At 55.1% G+C, this 19951-nt stretch overlaps 1 protein-coding gene across 1 annotated transcript; it reads left to right on the forward strand.

Moving 5' to 3' along the window:
• Window positions 1-12366: 12366 nt before the first annotated feature.
• PRSS8 (serine protease 8) lies at window positions 12367-19234 on the forward strand. Its single transcript, XM_077820548.1, has 6 exons — window positions 12367-12415; window positions 16057-16083; window positions 17090-17252; window positions 17747-18018; window positions 18405-18571; window positions 18857-19234. The coding sequence occupies exons 1-6, from the start codon at window positions 12367-12369 to the stop codon at window positions 19232-19234; spliced, it is 1056 nt and encodes a 351-aa protein (XP_077676674.1).
• Window positions 19235-19951: the final 717 nt, after the last annotated feature.

Raw genomic sequence — 19951 nt, forward strand, 5'->3', positions numbered from 1 at the left:
TACACCAGTTGTGGCTGTGTTACTGGCCCTAAACCACTTGTGATAGAGGATCGACAGGGGTCTCTTTCTAGACTGATGCCATGGTGTGATTGATGGGGGGGGAGCTCAGCAGTAGTGGCTAGATGCGTCTGTGATGGGGAATGCATATAAGGTTCTACGTAGACCATTTACTGTCATATGAACAACTTCTCTTTTTGGAGGGGGATGTTTGCCTCTAACCTTTTGAACCCCAAATAATTTTTAGGTGACAAATCTGTGGAAGTGTCCTGATCGAGGTTTATAAATTTGTTTCAAAAATCCAACTATGTGTAAACAGTAATAATTCATCAAGACCAGCTGGCCTTCATCCAAGAGTTTTGAAGGCACTCAAATATGGAATTGCAGCACTGCTAACTGGGGTATGTAACACGCTACCAGCAAACTGGAGGATAGCCAATATAATGTTTTTGTTTGAGTGCTTGCACATGTCCATTCCACTGTGTGCCCCAGGCTCAGTTGCTGGAAATGTCCCTCGGTGGTACTAGTGGGGTTGGGAGAGGCTCCCCTGGGTGCTGTGTGAGCAGAGCACCATTATAAAGAGCCCAGCTGGTGCCACGGCTCCTCAGTTCCTTCTTACTGCCCCCGACTACCAAACTTATGGCAGTGACTGCTCTCCTTGCTCGGCCAAGCTGGTCTTCGTTTTTCATTTCTTCATATTGTGTATAGTTTAGTTGGCGCTTCTCCATCAACGGAGTTCTGTCCGCTGCCTTTGCTGAGGCATGCCTCAGTCACAGGGCTTCAAGGCCCTGTGTCTCCTGTAACAAGGCTTTGTCTTCGGGCAACCTGCACTGGAGTTGCCTAAACTGCTTGGGTAAGGCTCACATGGACAATCCCTGTCAGATCGGCCATGAGTTGAAACCTACAAAGGACAGGGAGGCCAGGTTAAAGTGCCTATTGACGGAGGTAGCGCTCAGACCTTCTTTGAGGTGAGATGGTCAGACTTGGCACCAAATGCCTCACCGTCAGGGCAGAGCACTCCTCCCGCTGTATGGGAGTCCTGGCATTGTGTGCCATGGCTGATGCTGAGAAAGATGCTAATGGCCAGGGAGGGACGCTCTCCAACTTTGAAGAAGGTTAGACATGGGGAGTAGAGCTGAGTGCAACCACTATTGGCCACTCTTCTGCTTCAGCATTGCAGGCTGGCACACCTTGACTACAGCCCATTCTCAGGCACTGTTGAGTCTGGTCCCAAATGAGCCATCTGCCCTGGAGGGACAGCAGGGCACCAGGGCCGTCCACTCCAGAGATGTTTCCTGCAGCCAGAGACCTGGCACTTCTTGTGGCACCGTTGCTGGCAGTACAAGTCAGCGGTGCCGGTGAACAGGAGGGAACATATCCCCAGTTGCCATCCAGTTCTGGCCCCCCGCTACCATCTAGAGGGAAACCATCCTTGCTGGACCTGGTGTGGTGCAAGCCTCCCGGCACCGCTCTCTGGCACTGGTAGGAACCACACCCCCATGTTCCCTGGAGAAGAGCTCATCTGATTCAGAGGATGGGTCATACTTCTCTTGTTCAAGGAGTCACCCTCGTTATCCCTCTGGTCATCCTTACCCCGCCATGTGCCCCGAGTGCTGGGCCTAGCAGTCAATGGCCTATGCTAATGCAATGGCCCTTTTGGAACCCATGGGGGTTTCCCCTGACACCAAGGCCCCATTTGAGATGCTTTTACTCAGTGGCCCCTGAGGGAAGGGCACCTCTGTCCCACGGGGCAGTGCCCGACCCGGCCTCTGGAACAGAGCCCAGTTCTGAGCTTCAGGACCCGCATCTGTGGAATCCCATTGGTGCAGAATGAGAGGAGGGTGGTGCAGGCCACCTCCTCCTCCCTGGCCAAGGCAGTGACCGGGCCGGACATGTCGCTTCAACACAATGATAAGGTCCAACAGGAGCTACTGAAGACGGTGACCTCAAACTTAGGCTTGCAGTCAAAGAGGTAGTGAAAGAATCCTCTCACGGCCTGGTCAACATCCTGGCCGCAGTGGGCCCATCTAAAATGGCTCTATCTCTCAATGAGGCCATTATGGATGCTGTGAAAGCCCTGTGGCAAACTTCCCCCTCCCTTCCCCCCCACATCAAAAAGAGCCAAGAGGAAGCACCTGGTGCCTGCCCAAGATTATGAGTTCCTATACTCTCAGCCCACCCCACCCTCCCGGTCCCTGGTGGTCTCTGCGGCCAATGAAAGGGAGGGGCAGGGCCTATGAGTAGCGACTCCCATAGCAAAAGACCCCAAGAAACTGGGCCTTTTCAGTAGAAAGGTTTATTCGACTGGAGGACTACAGCTCAGGCTCACCAACCGGCAGGGGTTGCTGGGCAGATATGACTTCAACATGTGGGACTCCATGTGGAAGTTCAGAGATTGGCTTCCCCAAGAGTCCAGGCAGGTGTTCTCCTCACTGGTGGAGGAGGGGAAGGCCACAGCCAGGACCTCCTTGCAGGCAGCCCTGGATGTAGCGGACTCGGCTGCCAGGTCCATGGCCTCCTCAGGGGCCGTACATAGGAGATCACAGGTGCAGCCTCCTACTGCTGCAAGTGCCCATTACGCAGACAAAGCGACACCACCTCCCCGACTGGCATAGAGCCACGGTCGATGTAGTTTGACACATTGCTAGTGTAGATACTGCATAAGTTATGTTGACTCAAACTGTCCTCCAGTAGCTCTCCCACAAGGCCCCACGCTGACCGCTCTGGTCACCACTGTGAACTCCACTGGCTGAAAGCCCCTCCTTCCCCTTTAAAGCCCTGGGAAGTTTTAAAATTCCTTTTCCAGGTTACCTGGCTTGGCGAGCACACCTAGCAGCTCTCTGTTGTTTAGTGCAACCGCCCAGCTGACCATGTCTGGAGCCCGTGTAGCCAGCGTGGTCCTGCCCAGAGCAGACAGGAGGTATTGGATCTCCCAGGCCTGTGGGGAGAAGTGGCTACGCAGGCCCAGCTCCAAACCAGCTGTAGAAATGTTGACATCTGTGAGCAGATTGCTCAGGAGATGCAGGAGAAGGGGTACGACAGGGACCAGCAGCAGTGCTGGATGAAGCCAAGGAACTGTGGCAGGCAGACCAGAAGGCCGGGGAAGCCATTGAGTGATCTGGTGCCGAGCTGCTGACCTGCCACTTTCCCGAAGAGCTGCACGCCATCCTCGGTAGAGACCCCACCACTGCCCCTAACAGCACGGCAGATACCTCTGCAGAACCGAGTCACAAGCCCCTGCCGTGAACCGCGAGGAGGAGGTGGTGGACAAGAAATGGAGTATGGGGGATGGGCAACTGGGGATCCAGCTGTGCAATCCAGCCAGTGGAGCACAGGCGAGCCTCACGCAGGGAACGGAACTTGGGGTAAGTGTGTAGATTAATTTTCCATTATTGGGATGCCCCTTCCCCCGGTAAAGGAACAGGACACAATCTTTTGACTTTTCATTAATTTTGCTTGTGCTAGACAAGGTTGTGGTCCAGGGCTGCTGTCTGCTTTTCCTTCCTCTCCAGAGTTAGGCGTGAGGGCGTGCGGAGCAGTTTGCTTACGTACACAGGGATGACCCTGGAACCGTCCTGAGAGATCGCACTGGATCTTCCATGGAGGTACTCTGCAACCCTCGGCCCCCCGTTTCTGCGGAAGGCTGCCTTATTTCTTCCTCCACGGTAGGAGACTTTCCAGCGCCAGGCCGCAATAACTTCAGCAGGCACCATTGCACCACACGGACTAGCAGCATACAGGCCTGGGCAGAATCAGCTGTACGCTCTCTGCCTCTGTTACCCTCAGGAGCGAGAGATCAGCACAAGTCACCGTCGCCTGTGGAAAACGGTGCCCGTGTTCGATGCCAGTGCCCTACGCTACTAGAACCATGCACATGAGCAATTCCTGCCTCATTTCCCCTGCTGCCATGGCTGGTGCAGTGACTGGCGCCATGCACAAATAATCCCACACAGGAATGAGAATGTAGTGCGGACAGGGGAACAAGGGGAGTGAGTTCAGCATCTTAAATTTCACTTTCTGTAGCGCGTGCGCTGACCGTGCTACCTGGGTGTGACGTTGCAGCCTTCTGGGTCTCCCCCTCCACGCTCGCAGATCGCCTGAGCCAGGTGAGGAGGAGAAAGAAGGGGACTCGGGGTGATGTGTTCCAGGAGATCCAGCAAACCAGTGCGGCATCAGACCATGAGCAGCCTGGAGGATGAACCGTGTGGACAGCCTGGAGAAGGAAAGAGTGGACAGGAGAAAGGCCCAGGAGTCCCAGCAGGAAAAGGAGAGGGAGATGCACCAGGACATAATAGGGCCTCTCTGGCAGCAAACACAGATGCTGCAGACTCTGGTGGACCTGCTGATTCAACAATCCTGGGCTTGCCTCCCTCTGCAGCCCACTGAGACCTCAAGATCAGGACCTCCCTATTCCTATCAGTCGACCACAGGGACTATTGAAGACAATCACGGCTTCACATACATGGGCCTGTGAAAGCCACGGTGGTTGAATGGATAGCTGAAATGGACCTGAATGTTCTTTCCCAGCATAAGTTCTGTCCTCTTGTTAAGTGTGTGGTTATATACTGTGACGCTAACCAGGGTAGAAAGTGGTATGATGCTACAACCTGATGTTACTGAAGGATGTGAATGACAAAGGTGTATAAAAATGTGTTTTATTAAGTTTTTAATGTATTTGTTTTAAAATTGCATGTTTGGTGGTGGTTGGGGTGTTTTGGGTTTTTTTGCACTAATTTTGTTAAAATAAAATTCTGTTACTTGGAACATCTTCATTAGTGCAACACATGCTACTGAGTGCTCAGCCATTCTGAAGGCGACCAATTACCTATAAGTGGATGTCACACAACTCACACGAACAAGACTGATAGTTGTAATGACAGTGTTATATCTCTGCACATACAGCAATCACCATGTGACTCCTACCAGGCCACAGAAGAGCAGGGCCAGGTAGAGCATGTTACAACAAACACCATGCTGCCCTGGCTCACTGTTTAAAATGGTTTTTCAAAGCCTCCCTGAGCAGTATAGCTCTGTATTGAGCTATTCCAATAGCCCTTGTATCTGGCTGTTCAAATTCAGCAGACGGCTGCTCCACCTCCGACCCAGTGGAAATGTTTCCCTCTTTGCTTCACGTACGTTATGTGGGACATAGCAGACAGCTATAACCACTAGGATATTTTTCTTACTGAGGTCCAATCTTGTGAGTAAACAATGCCAGCGACCCTTCAAACAACCAAAAGCATATTCAACTGTCATTCTGTACCTACTGAACCAGTAGTTGAATCATTCCTTGGTGCTGTTGACATGGTCCCTGTATGGCCAGGGAATCAAGGGGTTGGCTGTGTCCCCCAGGGTCACGATTGGCCTGTCCACGTTCTCAATGGTAATCTACTGATTGGGAATGAAAGTCCCTACCTGCCGCTTTCAGAATAATCCTGTGAGTTTAAAGATGTGAGCGTCCTGCACCTTTTCTGACCAGCCCACACTGATGTCACTGAAGCATCCCTGGGGATCCACCAAAGGAGGCGATTAATGGCCCGGCACACTTGCCCTACAACGGCCCCTGCAGTGGATTTCCTGACTCCAGATTGATTCCTGACCAGCCAGTAGCAATCCAGCACTGCAAGTTTCCACCATTCAATCGCCACACACTTCTCCTCTGTCAGTACAGGTCTCATTGTGGGGTCGCTGCTCTGGAAGGCAGCTATGCACACGGATCCAGGAATGTGGCCTTGCACACCTGAAATTTCTGCAGCCACTGCCAGTCATCCCAAGCCCACACTGTGATGCAATCCCACCACCCAGTGTTTGTTTCTCAGGCCCAGAACCAGTGCTCTAGCATCTGCAGCTGCTCTGGGAATGCCACCAACCACCTTAAATTGGTTGTCCCTATGTCCCACAGCAAACCGTCTTCCAAGGAATCGTCATGTTCCCCACTAGTTCAGTTCTTCCTGTGGCTCCGCAGATACACCAGGATCATGCACCCTGTGCTTGCAACACCCGTGAGAATAGTGCCGAGCTCCAGGTTTCTGTCAGAGTTGGTGGACAAGCACTCCTGGTGAGTACGCGCACCACCGACACCAGGAGCCAGGTGCGGGGACAGTGTGCCGACGTACCTGAGTCGACATAAGTTTGTAGTGGAGACATGGCTTAAATTTCCGAGTGCCAGAAGCTGGGACTGGACGACGGGATGGATCACCCTACATTGCCCTGTTCTGTTTATTCCCTCTGAAGCATCTGGCACTGGCCACTGTCAGAAGACAAGATACTGGGCTAGATGGATCATTGGTCTGATCCAGTGTGGCCGTTCTTATGGATGATGGTTGCAAATAGGCTGTTCCATGGAATGAGGAGGGTGCATGGAGGGATTGGAGAGGGAGGAGCTTGAGTAGTGGCAAAGGCTGAGTGAGTTGGGAGCGGGGAGCCCAGGACTGGGTAGCATGGGGGCGCTGGGATTGAGGAGCACTGGCAGATTTTGCAGGGGAAGGGGGTAGCTGAGGGCTGGGATAGTAGGTTGTTGCTTGCTAAGCCCCTGTTCCACCCCACTGTACTCCACTGGGCTGGAGATAGACCCCAGGAGTCCTGACTGACAGCCCCCTCCCACGTCAGTTTTTGACATTTACTCCTGAGCTACTATCTCTCTCTCTCCCACACACTCCCCCACCGGGGCCTTGTTTTTTCTCCCCTCCCCTTCCCTGCCGATGGGAGGCTTTGGCCTGCCAGGGTGGAGGAGCCTGGCTCCAGGTGGGCATCAATAGCTCCAGCTGCTTCTAGCCAGCCGGAGGAGCAGCTCAGGAAGTTGGGTGCACTTCATAAATGGGAGCTAGGGCAGTGGAGCAGGGGGAAACCTCACATCCCTCTGCTGAACTGCCTGGAGGGGTGTCACCCATCTCTGAGTGCCCATTGATCACTCCTTCCCCCTGCTGCCACCGTTCTTCCCTGCCTTAACCTCCCCTTATCCCTTACAGCAATGCTGACTTTTAAATAACCACCATTAGGTTTCAGAGTTAACATAATTTGTCTAAATGGGACAATTTGCCGCCTCTCACTCATGGCTTCACATTTCTGCTCAGGCTGCACTAATACATCTGGAACACTCCTCTTCACCCCTCTCCACACACACACTGCCCGCCTACCCTGTCCCTGAACCCACCTGCCTCTGAGTTGTAGTCCTGGTTGGTTTCAGGCTGTGTCAGTTGCGAGCAGAGGCCTTGGAGTTGGATTTTATTTTAGGAAGCACCACCTGGTGCCTTAGTCTCTGCCCTTACTTACAAGGAGTAAAGTGTTATTCAGCTTGAAACTTTAAAGCTCATCATTAGTTTTCAAAGTTAACAATGCTATTCAGATGAGCTGGGGTGGTTCACACCTGGTAGATAATTGGCTCAGGCTCTCTGCAGACTCAGGCAGCCATTGCTACAATGGTTACGTTTTCCATTTGGAGGGCGGGAGACATAATTTTATAACAAAGGAAAGCTGAGATTCTGGAGCACAATTCCGCAGGGCTGTGACTTACCCACGTACACAGAGGGACCTGCTTGTAGGACAAATGAAGAAGGCCAGCGACATGCTTTAAGTGACCAATATACTCAAAGGCCAGCAGGGGGCAGCATGACAGAAAAGATGGATGGGAGGGCGCTGTGTGCTTCTAGGCTGTCTCATACTCACAGGCCAGAAGCGACCATCATGATCTAGTCTGTTCTCCTGCACACTGCAGGCCACAGAACCTTACCCCCCACCCCTGCTCAGTCCCGCTCCTAAGCTCTGAAGTCCTGAGTCTCTGAAGTCCTCAAATCGTGGTTTAAAGACTTCAAATTACAAAGAATTCACCATTTGCACGAGTTTAAAACTGCAGTGGAAGGCGAAAACCCCCAGAGTCTCTGGCCATCTGACCTGGGGGGGGAATAATTTTTTTGGCTGCGTGTCTGGATGGCTAAAGGGAATGGGATGTTGAGATATGGAGGCACTGTTTTCCACTCCCTGTTCTTGTGTTATGTCTGTTTTTAACTCCTTGTCCTCAACAGGGACCTGGGGCCTTTCTCCTCTAGGGGGCACCAGCTTCAATCCAGATCCAAGGCCCCACGGGGCCTTGCCCGTCTAAGCCGCTAAATCTAAGGTGACTCCATATTTTCAACGTGCTTCTGTCTGAAATGTGCTCAGCGCCCGGTGAGCTATCCCCATGCGGCGCAGCTGTTCCCCAGATGTCTCAGCCCAGAGGCAACTGCATGTCTGGTCCTTTAAGCCACCAGCCTCGTTAACCCTTCAATTATTGGCAGGGAGGATGCTCTGCCCTGGGGTAATCACAAGCTTCCTGCTGTTGGGGAATCCACGCCCAGCAACTGACCAAGGACTCACCCGGATATAGCCTGGCTGTTTATGTAGCCACGTGATGTGGGCAGATACTAGTTAGCTGCCTGCACGTCAACCCTGGCAGCTGGGACACCAGCTCATTCCTCAGCTGTCCCCTGGTGACTAAGGGCCAAGTCACGGGAATGTGATGCAGTGCAGGTGACTGGAGGCCGGGTATGGATGGGACAGGAGGACTGGGGACCAGGTCAGAGAGCTGTCGGCTTGCCCAGCACAGCAGTTGCCCAGCCCCACAGGCAGCTGCATCTGAGTGCCTGGTGAGCCATCCCGGTGTGGTGTTGCAGGGCAGCCGTTATCCAGTTGTCCCTCCCCAGAGGCAGCTGCATCTCTACCCAGGGTGACCCATCCCTGTATGGCAGTCTTCGCTGCAACACTCTGGTAGCAAAGGGCCAGTTCCCTGTACATAGGCTGCCCCTGGGGTGGAGGCGGGAATTAATACATTGGCTTGGTGTGTGCGTCTGGGGGCTGCCACCCCCTCCTGCCGGTGATGGTGAGCAGTTACACCATGGGAGGGGGTGGATGCCATGGGTCATGGGGAGAGTGTCACTGGGGCATTGCTACCCTGCTGGGGTGGGTGTCAGTTCCCAGCAGGGCTGAGATAGGGCAGCTGCTCCTTTTGGGGTGGGTGGGGGGTGTATATCTGTCCCTGCTTCCCTCTAGTGGCTGTGCAGGGAGGAGGGTCCACTGCCCCCTACTGCACTGGCTGGGCATATTTGTGTTTATATTCACCACTGCCCCCTACCCGACTGCAATGTCCATGCCATGCCAGTGCTGTGTGTGTTCTTTCTCTTCTCTGGCTTTCCCGAAAGGGCTATTTGCTCTGAGGCCAATAAATGAATCAAGCTATAAAGATGAATTAAAAAGGAAATGATTCGAAAAGGCAGGGCCTTGCCTCCGATACCAATGATAAGAGGTAGCAGGAAGATTAGAAAATGTACTGAACTGGAAGTAGAACCCAGGAATCCTGGTTCCCAGCCTCCTCTGCTTTAATCCACTAGATCCCACTCCCCTTCTAGGGCCAGGGCTAGAACCCAGGAATCCTGTACCTCTAGCTCCCCCTGCACTACCTCACTCCCCTTCCAGAAACCCCAGCCCTGCTCCTCTAACCCACTAGATCCCACCCCCCTCCCTGAGCTGGGGATAACACCCAGGAATCCTGACTCCCAGCCCCACCCTGATCCACCCCACTAGACCTCACTCCCCTCCGAGGCCTAAGGCTGGGGACAGAACCCAGGCATCCTGACTCCACTCTGCGCTGGCCGTGCGAGTTTGTCCAGGGGTGCCCTCTTCAGTCCCCAACCCCAAATCCGTGATCAGTTTTTCCAGCCCATAAACTCCAGCCACCGAAACTCAGAGAGGTCGGGATCTGGGGCCCTGTGTGCGTGTGCCCAGCCATTGTGTGTCACCTGTCCGTGAGAAGCGCTGCAGGAACCTGTGTGCATTCATTCCCTGGCAACTATTCATACCCCCATCCCCCTTAGATAATGTCACATTCTTCACAGATCACTGCTTGATAAAAGCCACTGGAGTGCATTCCTGCCTCACTTATCAAGGGCAGCTAAACCGGCTCCAATGACGCTAACTAGTTACCTATTCACCTGTTCCAGACTTTATGCTTGGAGGCAGATAAGAACAGAGACTTCAACCTAGGGACAGCGGTCCAATAAGGCCCCAGAGTGGGGGAAGACATTAGCAGCTGGCTTTGCAGGGTGGGGAACGGGACATGGGGCCTTTCCCCTCCAGGGGGCCTTGGCTCCAATCCAGTCCTAGGCTGGTGGGACCGGCTGGCTTAGGGAGACAGGGAATGGGAGATGTGGCTTTTTCCCTCTAGGGAGAATGGGCTCTGATCCAGCCCCAGTGTGGAGGGCTTGGCTGGGCCAGAGGTAGGATTGTTAATTTATTCCTGGAGGTTTCATCACATGACAGAATCTTTCATGAAAGATTAATCTTGGATTCCTGGAGACACCAGGACAATCCTGGAGGGTTGGCAACCCTGCCAGGGTTGGTTGTTGGGGGTAGGGAAAGGATACGGGGCCTTGTCACATATCCCCCCAGCTTTCCTAAAAGTGAAAAGCTCATATCTAGTTCCCACACACCCCTGAGTCCAGTTAGTTGAGTTGAACGGTGTTCATCTCAGGGGAAGGCGATTTTAACAGCTCATTTAACGACACATTTGCTTGGCTTTCCCCTTACCGATCTGTGCTTTTGCCTCGTGGGCTTTCAAATTGGCTGGATGCCCTGGAAAACCACAAGCACACTCACCACACCCTTGCTGACCTAGGATAAACCCACCCAGCTCATCACACTAGCAGACTGTTTTGGTCTAGAGGAGAAATGTCACCGCAATGGGGTTGCCCCTAGCGTAATGGTTGCGGTCGCCAGCAAAGTTGCAGTTGCCAAAAGGAGTAGGTGCAATAGATACTGTCAAACTCTAGGGGGAGCCAGGCGAAGGCCCCCAGCCTGCTGCCCGCAGCACAGCGCCCCCGAGCGCCACATGGGAGCAGTGGGGCCAGCCCTGACCTCATAGCTTCATTCACTCCCTGTCCCAGTGTTAAGGTCATTCACACGCTCCAGCCCAAAGGAAGTGGGGTGTGGGGGAGGGTCTGAAGGATCCCCCTCCCCATGGATCAGGGCTTTCATCCCCAGGGCAGGTGTGAAAAGAGCCAACCCACCCCCTGCTGAGCCCAATTAGCACCTTCCCTCCCTGCGCCCAGCCCAGGGGCCCTGGGAAAGGAACTGCACACATCACATACACACTGACACCAGCAGCTCCTCCCCTGTCCCCCCACAGCATTCACACACACACACACACACATCCCATTCACACACTCCCATTCATACGTACACACTGCATTCACACACACGTCCAATTCATACACACACTGCATTCATATCACACACTGCATTCACACACACACGTCCAATTCATACACACACCCACTGCATTCACACACACCTCATTCACACATACACACATCCAATTTCACACGCACACACTGCATTCATACACAAACACACATACATCCCATTCATACACACGCACTGCATTCAGACACACACTGCATTCACACATATCCCATTCACTCACACCATTCATACACACGCACTGCATTCAGACACACACTGCATTCACACATATCCCATTCACTCACACCATTCATACACACGCACTGCATTCAGACACACACTGCATTCACACATATCCCATTCACTCACACCATTCAGACACACACACTGCATTCAGACACACACTGCATTCACACATATCCCATTCACTCACACCATTCAGACACACACACTGCATTCAGACACACACTGCATTCAGACACACACACTGCATTCAGACACACACAAATCCAATTCATACACACACACTGCATTCACACATACCCACTCATATATACACATTGCATTCAAACACACACACATCCAATTCATACACACACACATGCATTCACACACACAGATATCCCATTCATACATACATACTTCATTCAGCCTCCATTCATACATACACACTGCATTCACAAACACACACACCATTCATGCATACACAGTGCATTCACACCCCCCATTCATCCACACCCCCATTCATCCATACACCCCTCAGTCACACACGCATCCCGTTCATACATTCATGCTACATTCCACCCCCGATTCGCCCGCCCACCCAGCTTCCCCCACGCCCTCCCCAGCACAGTGCGAAGGGCCCAGCGCCCCAGGCAGCCTGGCAGGGCTGTGGAAGGGGGATGGAGGGCCTGGCTGGCCTGTCACTAGTGACCCTGCCCAGGCAGCGGGGCCCCAGCCCTGGGGTGCTGATGAGGTGAGCGGGACATGGCTCACGTGCATCAAGGCAGGAAACAATTTTTCCCTTCCGGCCCAGGAGAGTGAGTCAGCCTCACATTAATGGATCGTGAAAACAGATCCAGGAATGTCCCGGGACTCACCGAGAGACCCTACCATAACAGAGGCGTCTGATGGGAGTCCCCACAATAACAAGGTGGCATGTGCAACGGAATGAGAGACCCTACAACTACTGAGCAATGTGTGCAAGGTACTGAGAGACCCTACAAATATCAAGGCAGTGTGTGCCCTGCAAGGGGAGACCCTACAATAACAGGGGGGGGTGGGGGGGTGCAATGGGATGAGACCCTACAACAAGTGAGCAATATGTGCAGTGTAAGAGGAGACCCTACAATAACAGAGCCGTGTACTGAGAGACCCTACAATAACAGCGGGGGGGGCGGTGACCGAGCGGCCGGAGCGGGGCCGGGGCCGGGGCCGGGGGCGGGCCCGGGCGGGAGGTGGATCCCTGAGCGGCAGGTTGGGCCGCTTCCCTGGCACGGGGCCCCGTGAAAAGGGGAGGGAGCGAGCGCCGCGTCCCAGTGTCCCCGCCCGTGTGGAGACAGCGCACCTGCCCGCCGCTCAGCTCCGCCAGCCGGCCAGCGGGACCCCTCGCCGCCCGGCCAGGAGATGGGGGCGCCCTTGGGGGCGCTGCTCTGCCTCCTCCTCAGCCTGGGTGAGTGCGCGCGGGGCCGCTCGACCCCTGTCCTCCCTCCCCCTTCTCTCGTTCCCCAACCCCCCCTTCTGCCTCTCCCCAAACCCCCCTTCTCTGGTTCCCCAAACCCCCCCTTCTGCCTCTCCCCAACCCCCCCCCTTGTCTGTTTCCCCAACCCCCCCCTTCTGCCTCTCCCCAACCCCCCCCCCTTGTCTGGTTCCCCAACCCCCCCTTCTGCCTCTCCCCAACCCCCCCTTCTGCCTCTCCCCAAACCCCCCTTGTCTGGTTCCCCAAACCCCCCCTTCTGCCTCTCCCCAAATCTCTTTCTCCCCCCTCCCCTCTTTCCTTTGCTCCTTCCTTCTCCGAGTCCCTCTGTCTGTCCCGGTCGCCCAGCTCAAGGTCCCAGCTCCCGCTGCGGGGCTGGGACCTGGGCAGAACTGGGTCTCGGGGCGCCCTTTGGTGCCCCAGGGCCATAGATGCTGGAACTAGGGGTGCTGGTTGTGCTGCCGCACCCCCTGGCTTCAAGTGGTTTCCATTGTATACAGAGTTCAATGGCGCTCAGCACCCCCACTATGCAAATTGTTCTGGGGAGGAGCGCAACATGGGGCTGAAAATCACCTGCGTGTGGGGCGGGGGGGTTATGGGTGAGTGGGTCTGTGTGATCCTGTATGTGGGGTGGGTGTTGTTGTGGGTGTCTGTGTGATGCCCGCGTGGTGTGAGCCATGTGCGGTGGGGTGAAGTGGGGTGTGTTCCAATGTGTGATGCCTGGGTTGTGTTACAGGTGTGGTATGCGCTGTGTGTGTGTCCGGTGACATTTGTGTACTGTTACAGGGGTGGGTGGGTGTGTCACGCAGTGTGTATGCGCATTTCTGCAGGATGTGTGGGCCTTGTGTGGTGGGTGGGTGTGATGGGAGTGAAAAGCACCTGCCAGTTGATTGGTTTGAGGATTTGTACATTCCTGCAGGGCAGGTTTCCCTGGTCTGAGTTATCCAGGTTTTTGTGTGTATGTGTGGGGGGGAATGGTTAATCCTGATTTAGGAAACGGTTTTGTCGGGCTGGAAAGGTTTGCATGAAATCAGAAGCCAGCAGGGCTCCTGGGGTCTGTTCCCAGCTCTTTTGGAGGAAGTGAACTCTAACGGTTAGAGCAGGAGGGACTAGCAGTCAGGACTCCTGGGTTCTATTCCCAGCACGGGGAGGGGAGTGGGGCCTAGTGGGTTGGAGCAGAGGGATATGGATGAAAGGCCCCATTGCCAGACCTCCTGAGCCTGCCAGTCCCCTTTGTCTCCTTGTACAAACAGTATTTGGGAGACTGTGAAACTCCCTAAGGTTCACCTGAAACTCCCTGTAATCAGACACTGTGTGAAAGGCCCTGAAACCCAAGGCACACCAGCAAATGGCCCATCAGCCCCTGCATTGTGTGAGTGTCTGTGGTCAGCTTGGGTGGCACCTGGGCTGTAAACTACAGACATGAACACCTGACCTCCCCCTCCAACCCCCCAGCAGGCTATGTCTACTCCTAGTTCTGAATGCAGCAAGCAATAGGGCTCTGGGTGGCCAGGAACAGGGAATGGGCCACCGGGCCTTGCCCCGCTAGGGGGCAGTGACTCTGATCCGGCCACAGGGTGGGGGCAAAAAGAAAAGGAGGACTTGTGGCACCTTAGAGACTAACCAATTTATTTGAGCATAAGCTTTCGTGAGCTACAGCTCACTTCATCGGGTGCATACTGTGGCTGGCTGAGTCTTGGGGGCAGGGGATGGGACAGGAGGCCTTTCTTCTCTAGGGGGTGCTGGCTCAGATCTGGCCCCAGGGAGGGGGAGCTGGCTGGCTCGGGACAGGGAGCAGGGAATGGGAGATGTTCCCATGGCTGAGGTACGTGAGCAAAGGTCTGTGTGAGCCTGGCCCCCGTCCTAGGGTTACGCAGAGAATCCAGCCTTCTGATTTGCCCCCATGCCCAGTGCAAGGCTGTGGCTCCCTGGGGTAACGGCACAGAACCTAGTGGAGGTACAGCCTGTGGGTTGGGTTGGGTCATGTCTAATGTTGTCCCAGGGCTGAGCCAGGCTCCCACTGCCCCGCCAGTGTCTCTGAAGCTGGCTCAGGTTCCTCTAGCAGAAGAAGTAACGAAGTAACCTGTCCTGCAGGTCTGGCTCTATATTTAGCCTCTCTGCTCAGGCTGGAGGAATGTTGGGCGGACAGACAGCCACAAATACCTATTGGTCCATGACTGGGTCCCAGGCTAATGCAGGTCACTTGAGGTGATATTAAATCCGAAGCACCCTCTCTGTGGGGAGCGAAGAAGATGGGTGTATGTGGCCCATCGAGCCCCTGGCTGAGGCTGGCTCTTGTGGCCTGCTGGGAACTGGGCTGAGACCTGTCAAATTCGCTTCACTGAATGGGACATCGGGTTGGGTGGTTTTAGAGCAATACAGGTCCAAGCTGGCTCCCCCTAGAGGGTAAAGGCCCCGTGTCCCATTCCCCACTGCCTTGAGGCAGTCAGTTGCTCTGCCCTGGGGCTGGATCGGAGCCAGCGCCCCGTAGAGGGAAAAGTCCCTGTGTCCCGTTCCGCTGAGTCAGGCAGAGCCTTGAGAAGTGAAACTGACAACTTGCCTACTCGCGGAAGAATCTGGAATGACGCTGGCAGACCAGGGCCCTTCCTCTGAACAGGGAGCAGTTCCTGGGAAAGGAGGTGGCACGGGCTGGGAGACAGAGACAAGGCCAAAAGGAATAACCCTGCCAGGCTGCAGTGACGCGGCTGCCTTGGCCCAGGGGCTGTGCTGTATCACGTGGACAGCTCAGAGAAACCCAGGGGCCTTGGTGTTCCCGGCTCAGAAGATGGCGCTCTTCCCTCCGTCTGCTAGGACTCCTGCATTCTAGCCCTGGTTCTGGGAAGGGAGAGGTATCTAGTGGGTTAGAGCAGGGTGGGCTCGGAGTCCGGACTCCTGGGTTCTACCCTTGGCTCTGGGAGGGGAGTGAAATTGAGCAGGAAGAGTTTAGCTATGACTTGATTGCTATATATCTTTATTATTGCCTACTGTGTGGGCCCTATCCCGGAAATCTGACCCTCTATTCCCCCATCAGAAATGGAGATGCCCCTTTCCCAATTATCCCTGAGATGCTTCATTTCAGTGGCCCTGGGGCTGATGCATGTTGTCCTGGGATGCATTCCTGATGGTGCCTCTTTTTTTCCTCCTCTGAACAGGTGTACAGGAGACCTCCGGACAATCAGGTAAAGATCTGGCTGGGAACTCGGCCCATACGGACAGCCAGTCGCTTTTCTCCTCCAGATCGTTTTCCCGCAACCCGCCCTTTAGTCATGTCTTCAGCCAGTGTCATTTTCCTCGGTGGTTATTTGTGTAGCCATGTGTCAGCATCTCTAGGGGATATTTGTGTTCAGTATAACCAGCCCCCATAGTGATGGGAGGAGGATCTGAGCCCACCATCTCCTGCGTTTAAGGCATGAGCTGCTATCAGTGAAGCTAAGGGAGCAGCTCCCTTGACTTGCAGCTATTGTAGGCTCATTAACCTCATATGTGAGCCAGCCGCTAGCGGGAATGATGGTGCCCCCCAGAGGGGAAAGGGAATGAACATATCCTCCCTTAGGGGTCAGGTCTACATTAAAAAGTTAGGTCCACCCAGCTACCTCCATCGGGGACGTGAAAAATCCACACCCCGAGCGACATAGTTAAACTGACCCAACCCCTGGTATAGACCGCACTGCGTTGACAGAAGGATTCTTTCATTGACCTAGCTGCTGCCTTTCGGGGAGGTGGATTAAGTACAGCGACGGGAGAGACTCTCCCATTGGTCTAGGTAACGTCTACACCACTGTAGCGTTTCAAGTGTAGACAGGCCCTTCGTCTGGGTTACATCTCTGTTGGGAAGTTGTGGTGAAGAGGGTCTCCAAACTTTTTTGATGGCAAAAATTGAGTTTTCAACAAAACTTTTTTTTTTTTTTTTCTTCAAAAAAGTCTGTTCTCGACAGAAAATGTAGAGGTGTTTGTGGACAAGCTGAGCAACCAAAACCCCAAAACAAACAAAAATATGTTTGGGGCTGAAACGTGGGCTTCACAGGTTCTGTTCCCAGCTGGGAGTGGGGTCTAGTGGGGTAGAGCGGGGGAGCGGGGAGTCAGGACTCCTGAGTTCTAGCCCCAGCTCTCAGAGAGGAGTGGGACCTAGTGGTTAGACTAAGGGGCTGTTTCTGGTTCATTCACTGCTGCTCTGCTCCCCTGCAGGAACATGTGGATCTGTTTTCATGGGCCGGATTGTGGGGGGCACAGATGCGCAGGCCGGGCAGTGGCCTTGGCAGGTCAGCCTGAATTTTCAGAGTGTTCATGTGTGTGGCGGCTCCCTCATTTCCCCCCAGTGGGTGATCACCGCAGCACACTGCTTCCCACCGTAAGTACAGGGCACGGAGGGGGTCATCTGGGCTGGGCCAGGCTCTGAGTGTTACCGGAGTCAGGGGGGCTAGTAAGGAGGAGCCTGTATCTTCCATCCATTTCTGACCCTACATCTGTTTGACTGGGTTTCTATGGACAGACTCCCAGCTGCCCCCACTCTCCTACCAGAACCAGAGTTAGAATCCAGGAGTCCTGACTCCCAACCCCCGCATCTCTAACCACCTAGACTCCCCTCCCAGAACGAGGATAGAATCAGAACCCAGGAGTCCTGATTCCCATATCCGTCCCACTCTAACTCACTAGACCCCACTCCCAATGTGTGTGTGTACCTCTACCCTCCACAACATAGAATCTGCCCCCGCATGGCATGTTTCCTTGCCCCTACACTGCTGCTATCTAAGGGAGATTCCCCATTAGTTGAAGCTTTCTGCAGCCTGAGGTGCTGGCTTCTCTCCTTGCTGAAGGCCTATGTCTCTCTCCCCCACCTTGCAGGGAAAACCCCATCGCCGGCTATGAGGTGACGCTCGGAGCCTTCCAGCTGTCCAACCTCCTGGCTGACATCGTGGTGGTTGGGGTGGAGCAGGCCATCAAGAACCCCGACTACACGGATGAGGGCTCCGGCGGGGACCTTGCGCTGGTGAAATTGAAAAGGCCCGTATCCTACACGCGTAGCATTCGCCCCATCTGCCTGCCGTCCGCTTCCGTCAGCTTCCCTAGCGGCATGACCTGCACTGTGACTGGCTGGGGGAATGTGCTTACTTCTGGTGAGTGAAGGGTTAACACAGCCACCTCTGGGGCGAGGCAGCTGGGTAATGATGTCGCACCTGGGGATGCAGCTGTGTCTGGGGTGGGGCAGCTGGATAACAGCGGTCAACAATTTTGGAGAGGAAGTGCAGGTGAATTGTGTGTTCAGTTGACACTGCAGGGAGGATTCTAGGGCCCGACCAGCCCCCTGAACCTCGCTCTGGGATCTGGACTCACATCACTCCCCGCTCCCCACTAAGCCTGACTTAGAGCCTGGGCTGCTGTGGAGTGAGTCTCTTGGCCCATACCCCACACCACAGCGCCCCCTGGTGGCTCCCTTTCCCCCCACCTGAGTGAGGAGTCAGCTGCCCACCCGGACTTGGCTGATTTCTTTCCCCCCATGCAGTCAGCCTGCCCAGTCCCAAAACCCTGCAGCAGCTGGAGGTGCCCCTGATTGGGCTGGAGACCTGCCGCTGCCTCTACAAGATCAATGCCAACCCAGCGGATCCCCACGTGATCCAGGACGACATGATGTGTGCGGGCTACGCCGAGGGCAAGAAGGACGCCTGCCAGGTGAGCGGGGTGCTGGGGATCCATCTGTCCATGGCACTAAGGGTGGGGCTACTGGGAGTCAGCGCTGGGTACTATGAGCACTGGCCCAATGATTGGGCCGTAGATTTCCTATCTCTTCTGGGCTTAGGTGCCACTCCTTAACCTTTAACCTCAAGGCCCCCACCCCCACTCTGCCAGGCTCCACCCACCATGGCTAAGCTTTGTCGTAACCAGCCAGTTGTATCCCACTGCACCCACCAATCCCCCTCCTAATGCCATTTCCCTCTCCCCACCCTGTTCTTCCAGGGTGACTCCGGGGGACCCCTGTCCTGCCGTGTGGGCAGTGCCTGGCTGTTAGCTGGGGTGGTGAGCTGGGGGGACGCGTGCGGGTCCCCCAACCGGCCTGGCATCTACACCCGCACCTCGGCCCACACAGCCTGGATTAAACAGATCATCCCGGCGGTGGAGATGAGCGACGTGCGCGTGAATCAGGAGCCAGTCTCGGAGGAGGGGCTGTGCCCCAACACCACCAGTCGGCCTGGCCCCTATGATGGCATCCAGCCCCATCCTGAGTGGCCCCGGCCAATCTCCCCCAACAAGCCACTGGACCACGCTACCTCCCACGTCCTCGCTTCCAGCCTGCTGTTCTTCTGTCTGCTACTTCATGTACTCCCTGCCCTATAGCGCCCCTACTCTCAAGGTCAGCTCAGCATGAGACCCCACCCCCGATGGCAGTCCAGGGGCATCCTGCCCCCCTCCCAAACTGAGCAGGATGGTCCCAAGATTTCAAAGACTTGGTTTCCCGCCCCATCCCCTTATTGTCCCCGTTTGTGTCCTGTGTTGTGCTGCTCTGTCACGACCAGGGCACCGAGCTGGCAGCAGCCCTGTTCATGGCAACGTCATTTCTGCCTCCAGTCCTGCAGACCCCTTAAGTTTTGGCCAACAGGGTCCTGCAAACCTCTCCCAAGCCTCGCTCTGGGATCAAGGCTCACGCCAGCCCCTGAGCCTCGCTCTGGCATCCGGGGTCACGCAACGCCTCCAGCCTCGCTCTGACCCCCCCCAGGGCCCCACTCTGGGAGAATCAGGGCCCTAGCAGTAGGCAGCTCCCCGACCCCTGTTCCCAGGCCTGGTTCTGTCACCACGACACCGCCTAGGGCAGCCTAACAAGCTCCCAATCTCCCTCTTCCCACCCTGATTTTTCCAGGGCGACTCCGGGGGACCCCTCTCCTGCAAAGTGGGTAGTGTCTGGCTGCTAGCCGGAGTGGTGAGCTGGGGGGATGCATGTGGGGCCGCCAACCGGCCCGGCGTCTATACCCGCGCCTCAGCCCATGCTGCCTGGATCAAGGAGACCGTCCCAGAAGTGGAGCTGAGCGACGTGAGGGTGGATCTGGAGCCAGTCTC

This window comes from Eretmochelys imbricata, chromosome 6, assembly GCF_965152235.1.
Source record: "Eretmochelys imbricata isolate rEreImb1 chromosome 6, rEreImb1.hap1, whole genome shotgun sequence".
NCBI lineage: Eukaryota > Metazoa > Chordata > Testudines > Cheloniidae > Eretmochelys > Eretmochelys imbricata.